Source organism: Zea mays, chromosome 8, assembly GCF_902167145.1.
Source record: "Zea mays cultivar B73 chromosome 8, Zm-B73-REFERENCE-NAM-5.0, whole genome shotgun sequence".
Classification (NCBI taxonomy): domain Eukaryota; kingdom Viridiplantae; phylum Streptophyta; class Magnoliopsida; order Poales; family Poaceae; genus Zea; species Zea mays.
This window is the reverse complement of record NC_050103.1, coordinates 8,953,664-8,960,411: the sequence shown is the minus strand read 5'-3', so window position 1 is coordinate 8,960,411 and position 6,748 is coordinate 8,953,664. Positions and strand designations below refer to the sequence as shown.

Below are 6,748 nucleotides of genomic sequence, written 5' to 3'. Positions count from 1 at the left end.
GAGAAGAAGGAGTCAGGTAAACTTAGAGTATGCATTGATTTTCGCAATTTAAATAGAGCAACTCCTAAAGACGAATATCCCATGCCATAGCCGACACATTAATCAATAATGCATCAGGAAATAGAATTATTAGCTTCCTTGATGGTACTGCCGGATATAATCAGATTTTCATGGCCGAAGAAGATGCGTCTAAAACGACCTTTATATGTCCAGGCTTCATTGGTTTATTTGAGTGGGTTGTCATGACATTTGGTTTGAAAAATGCTGGTGCTACTTATCAAAGGGCTATGAATTTGATCTTCCATGAATTGTTAGGAAACACTGTAGAAGTTTACATTGATGATATTGTAGTCAAATCGGCTGAGTTTAGTTCTCATATAGCTGATTTGCGCAAAGCCTTTGATAAAATGTGTCAGTATGGTTTGAAAATGAACCCACGTAAATGTGCTTTTGGAGTGTCGGCTGGTAAGTTTTTAGGATTTGTCATACATGAACATGGTATAGAGATAGACCCTGACCGAATCAAGTCTATTCGGAATGTGGGACCTCCGACCTGTAAGGTCGAGGTACAGAGGTTTCTCGGCAAGGTGAATTATTTACGAAGGTTTATTTCTAACCTAGCTGGGAAGATTGATGCGTTCACCCCTATTCTTCGGCTTAAGAATGATGCCGAATTCGCTTGGGGGGCAGAACAACAAGAAGCATTTGATCTTATCAAAAAATACTTATCTTCGGCTCCCGTATTAAAAGCACCACGAGCAGGAGTACCATTCCGATTATACATTGCAGCTGAAGATAAGGTCATTGGGGCTGTTCTGACACAAGAAACTGAGGGGAAGGAGCATGTGGTGACATATCTGAGTCGAAGGTTGGTGGATGCTGAAACAAGGTACACTTTTATTGAGAAGTTATGCTTATGCTTGTTTTATGCATGCACCAAATGTAGATGTTATTTACTATCTAGTCATTGCACTGTTTCTGGTCAAGCCGATGTGATCAAATACATGTTGCATAACCCAATTATGAGTGGAAGAATTGGTAAGTGGGCTTATGCACTCATAGAATATGACTTGGCCTATGAACCATTGAAATCTATGAAAGGCCAAGTCGTAGCGGATTTTATTGTAGAACATCGGGTTAATGATATTCATGAACTAGACATGTCATACCTCACTATTACTCCTTGGACTTTATATTTTGATGGATCGGTTTGCAATGAAGGGCAAGGAATTGGCATTGTGCTTGTTTCACCAAGTAATGTCTCCTTTGACTTCTCTAGCCGATTGAAAACTTATTGCACTAACAACCAAGCCGATTATGATGCACTTTTGTTCGGTTTAGAACTTTTAAATGGTATGGGAGTAAAACATGTGAAGGTATTTGGTGATTCTCAGCTGGTTGTCCAACAAGTGTTAGAAGAATATCAATGTTTTGATGGTACTCTAAATAGTTACCTTGAGAAATGTTGGAGCATAATCCGTTCTTTTGACGAATTCAGTATTCGGCATATCTCTAGAGTTGAGAATCATAGAGCTAACGATTTGGCACAAGATGCATCAGGTTATCGGATAAAGAGAGGGAAATTTCACAAAACTGAAAATCTGATAACCAGTGCAGAGCCAAATTCCCAGGTCGCGGACCGTCCGCATGATGACGCCGGACCGTCCGGGGTTACCAGAAATGTTCTCTTAATCGATTCGGCTAACAATGAAGCCGATGCAAGTGATTGGAGGACACCTATACTTATATATTTACGAAATCCCAATATCAGGACAGATAAGAACATTCGGCGAACAGCTTTCAAGTATGTTTTGATGAGTGATGAACTTTACCGCCAAACAGTCAATGACGTCCTGCTTAAGTGCTTGGGCCCAGATGATGCTATATTAGCCATGGCCGAAGTACATGAAGGAATTTGTGGTACCCATCAATCAGCTCCAAAGATGAAGTGGTTGTTGCGAAGGTCTGGTTTTTATTGGCCTAATATGATAGCTGATTGTTTCAAGTACTACAAGGGTTGCCAAGTGTGTCAAAAATTCGGCGACCTACAGTTGGTCCCTGCAGCCGAATTACATCCTATCATCAAGCCATGGCCGTTCAGAGGATGGGGATTAGACTTTATTGGAGAAATTCATCCTTCATCATCAAAGGGGCATCAGTTCGTGTTAGTTGCCACTGACTACTTTACCAGATGGACTGAAGCCGTTGCTCTGAAGAACATGACACACAAGGAGGTAATTGAGTTCATAACTGAGCATATTATTCATAGATTCGGCATTCCCCAGACCTTGACTACAGATCAAGGGACTTCTTTTATGTCAAAGGAGGTACGTGAATTTGCTGAATTATATAGAATTAAGTTGCTTAATTCATCTCCATACTATGCTCAGGCCAATGGACAGGCCGAGTCTAGTAATAGGACATTGATCAACTTGATAAAAAAGAAGATATCTGATAATCCTAAGCATTGGCATAAGATTTTGTCCGAAGCTTTATGGGCTCATAGAATATCTAGACATCGTGCTACTAAAGTATCTCCTTTTGAGCTTGTCTATGGGCAGGAAGCAGTGTTGCCTGTGGAAATAAGTCTGAATGCTGTCAGGTTCGCCAGACAAAATGATCTAACTATTACTGATTATTATAATTCAATGATGGATAATATTGATGAGGTGACCGACAAGAGGATGATAGCTTTGGGAGCAATAGAAAAGGACAAGATCATCGTAGCCAGGGCCTACAACAAGAAGGTCAAAACAAAATAATTTCAAGTAGGGGACCTGGTGTGGAAGACCATTCTGCCTCTAAGGAATAAAGACCGGAAGTTCGGGAAATGGTCGCCAAGCTGGGAGGGTCCTTATAAAGTAAAACAAGTGATGTCTGGTAACGCCTATTTATTGCAAACATTACAAGGTAAAGATCTGCCCAAAGCCTTGAACGGGCGTTTCCTTAAGCAGTACAATCCTAGTATGTGGCAAGATGCCTAAGAGAACCGATGTAATCTCATCGAGTTATTTGCTTTTGGTTTGCTCAGCTCCACCAAAAGGCAGGGGGCATATGTTGAGCACCAAATTGAGGTGCGGACTGTCCGGCCCTGAGGCCGGACGGTCCGCGGTCCGGACGGTCCGCGCCTGTGGGCCGGACGGTCCGCGCACGCGCAGAACAGATTAGGGTTCCGAGTTTTTCGCTGCGTTTGTTGGCGAAAATCCCGGATTTGCTCGGAGTTTTGACGGTAAAGGTTCCAGCCCCCCTCCTCTATAAATAGAGAGGTCTACGGCCGATTTGTAATCATCATCAATCGAATCAATACAACTTCTATTTCGCATTTTATCTTAGGAGTAGTTCTAGTTTAGCCTTTCAATCCCCAAATTCTCCGCCTCTCCTCGACTCTACGTCAATTAGAGGAGTCTAGGTCGGTCTACCCAAGCCTAGACAACTCCTAGGATCTCTCCTCCCCGACGGGGTCCCTCCCAGGAGCGAGATCCAGGCGCCGCCGGCGATCTTCCGCCGCCCCTGCGCACGCGCGGACCGTCCGGCTCTAGGGCGCGGACCGTCCGACCGTCAGGTAGGGAACCCGAGCTCCTGCACCAGGTCGCGGACCGTCCGGCCCTGTGCCGCGGACCGTCCGCGCCTGACCAGAGAGCACCGCCGCCTCGCGCCAGGTCACGGACCGTTCAGCCCTTGGCCACGGACCGTCCGCGCCTGACCAGAGAGCACCGCCGCTGGTTCTCTTGAGTAATTGACGCCTCCAAAAAGGTGTCAACACCGTCATATAATTTATTTTGTTTAGTTATTTTGTACATAAATTTTATTATATAATAAAGACTATGATATTGATTTCTTTAGACTGAGTCATCGTATGTGTATGTGTGAAATTTGATCCTGATACATATATGAGATGTATATGTGTTTATCCTTAAATTCGAGTGTGACAAAAAAAAAACGAAGCACAGAAAAAACTCACACACCCTCAGTCATGTGGCTGGTCGTCAATTCGTTATTCGCAACAGGTGGTGGCCATGGCCCATGGTGTGCCGTGTGCGTGCCATATGCAGCGCATACCGACTTGACCCACCGTGGCTGCTGCTACTGGCTCGGTAGCGCTAGTCTCCGGCGACGACCTGACCCGTCGCCGTCGCCTCTGCCCGTCAACGTGAAGTGTCTCGCACGGCCACGCCGAAGCGGAATAACACGTCTGCACCGGCCACTTGTCCCTGTGCGCAGGCAGCTTGCACGAGTATCTCGCTCTCGCTCACTCTCCCAGGCCCAGCTTATAAAGCTTCTCGCACGGGCCAAAAGCCGTAGTCTGTGCCAAGAACAGAGCCGGTGTGTGTGCCCGCGCTGACGTGCACGGGCGGCGGCCATGGCGAGGATTCTGCTCCAGCCCAACAAAGACGATCACGCAACCGCGTTCCACTCCCACACCGGGGCGCCGGCGACCTCCCTCCTCCTCCTGCTCGTCGTCGCCGCCGCTGTCGTCGTGTCTCTTTGCACCAGCGGCAAGAACGCCAGGCCATGGAAGCAGCGCCGGTCGTCCCTCGCGCCAGCGCCGCAGCAGGAGCACGAGCACGAGCAGGACGGCGGCGGCGGCATGAGCAGGAACAAGCAGCTGCTCGCCAGCCTCAGCGGCATCGGCGTCAAGGCGGCCGCGGTGGCCAAGATGGTCTCGTGGAACCGGCGCTCGCCGCCGGCGAGCGCCTGGAGCAGCGGCGGCGGAGACGACGCCTACGTGGACGCCGACGGCGACGGCACCGCCGAAGAAGAAGCGCTCTGGAAGAAGACCATCATCTTGGGCGACAAGTGCCGCCCGCTCGAGTTCTCCGGCCACCTCGCCTACGATTGCGACGGCAACCCGATGCAGCCTCAACCGTCAGCGATCAACAAAGATGCCACCGACGATGCGGCAACCAAGGGTTAGCGAACCACTCCGGGTGCCTACGTGCATTTGGGAGTTTGATTTGCATGGTGTGTTAGGGATTGGCGCGTCAAATTGTACGTGCTATGTAAGCTACCGCTGGGCCGTTTGCGGTGTTGTCCACCGATTTTGGAAAGCCGATGAAGGTGTTTATTTACACCTCGATCGTTGAATCAAAGCGTTCACCGTCCACGCGCTCAAAAAGACTAAAGATGTTTTGATTATTTTGTTTCGAGGATCGGCAAGAGAATTGCAGTGCATATTATTAAACGAGGAAAAAATAAATTACAAATAACAAGAAAAAAAATCGAAAACAGTTAAAAGACGTGTCGGGTACCGTAATTAGAGGTACCTCCAATACTCCTAAACACGGCTGGTAACCACTCTTAGCACAAACCGCAAAGACTGATGGGCGCGATTCAGGTCAAGGCCTCGTCTACCAAGAGACGCAATCTCGCCTCGCCCGAGCCCGGCCTCGGGCGGGAACAGTAGCCCCGGACGAATTCACGCCTCGCCCGAGGGCCTCCTCAGGCGGTGGGCGCACCCTCGACTCGCCTGAAGCCCAGCTCGGGCAGGCTTCGTTGTGAAGCAACCTTGGCCAAATCGCCTCACCAACCGACCGTATTGCATGCACATTTAATGCGGGGATCGCCTGACACCTTATTCTAACACGCACGCCTTAGTCGGCAAGGTCGAAGTGACCGCAGTCACTTCGCCCTTTCACTGACCGACCTGACAGGAAAACAGCGCCGCTCGCCCCGCTCCAACTGCTGTGCCACCCACCAGGGTAAGACTGACAACAGCCGAGTTTAGCCTCGGGCGCAACAGGAAGCTCCGCCTCACACGACCTTAGGCCTCGGCCTCAGGAGAAGGTCTCCACCTCGCCCGACCCCAGGACTCGGCCTCAGCCTCGGCCTCGGGAGGAATCGCGTCCTCGCTCGACCCCAGCCTCGGCCTCAGGAGAAGTCTCCGCCTCGCCCGACCTTGGGCTCGGACCGACCGCGCCACAGGGGATACATCATTACCCTACCCCTAGCTAGCTCAGGCTACGAGAAAACAAGACCGACGTCCCATCCGGCTCACCCCGGTAACATGTAATGATGGTTCCCCGCGTGCGTCCATGACGTCGGTGGTTCTCAGTCCCCTACGGAAGCAAGGAGACGTCAGCAGGATCCCAGCCGCACCGCCAGCTGTGCTTCTACAGGGCTCAGGCACTTCTCCGATGGCCACGTTATCGCGTACACAGGGCTCAAGCACTTCTCCGACAGCCACGTTGGCATGTACACAGGGCTCAGGCACTTCTCTGCCAGACACGTTAGCGCATAGCTACACCCCCCATTGTACATCTGGACCCTCTCCTTGCATCTATAAAAGGGAGGTCCAGGGCCTTCCTGCGGAGGGGGTCGCGCGGGGACGAGCAAACGAACAGGCTCTCTCTCTCTCTCGCGCGACGCTTGTAACCCCTACTACGAGCATCCTCCGGTGCGAGATAATACAAGCCGCATTCCCCCCTTGTGTTCCATCTTGCGCCAACCCATCTGGGCAGGGGCACGCAGCGATAAATTCACTGGTCGGCTCGGTTGAGGGTCCCCCGGGTCCGAAACACTGACAGTTGGCTCGCCAGGTAGGGGACTGCTGCGTGTTAACAAACACCTTCCCGTTGAGTTCCAGATGGGTAGTCTTCAGCAACCTCTTCAGCCTGGGACAGTGCTCCGCTTCGGGAGTCTCGAGTTCATGTCCCTCGATGGCAGCTACGAAATGGTACTCCTCCCCTTGCAGCACAACAACAACAACGGTCGTCAGCTCGCCCGGCGACGGCGAACTCGACGACGTCTT

General features: G+C 50.4%; 1 protein-coding gene across 1 annotated transcript; it reads left to right on the top strand.

Annotated features, from left to right (window-relative positions):
• The first annotated feature begins 4,265 nt into the window (after positions 1 to 4,265).
• On the top strand, positions 4,266 to 5,104 carry LOC103634748 (uncharacterized). The gene has a single exon (XM_008657337.3). The coding sequence runs from the start codon at positions 4,361 to 4,363 to the stop codon at positions 4,913 to 4,915; it is 555 nt and encodes a 184-aa protein (XP_008655559.1). The 5' UTR covers positions 4,266 to 4,360; the 3' UTR covers positions 4,916 to 5,104.
• Positions 5,105 to 6,748: the final 1,644 nt, after the last annotated feature.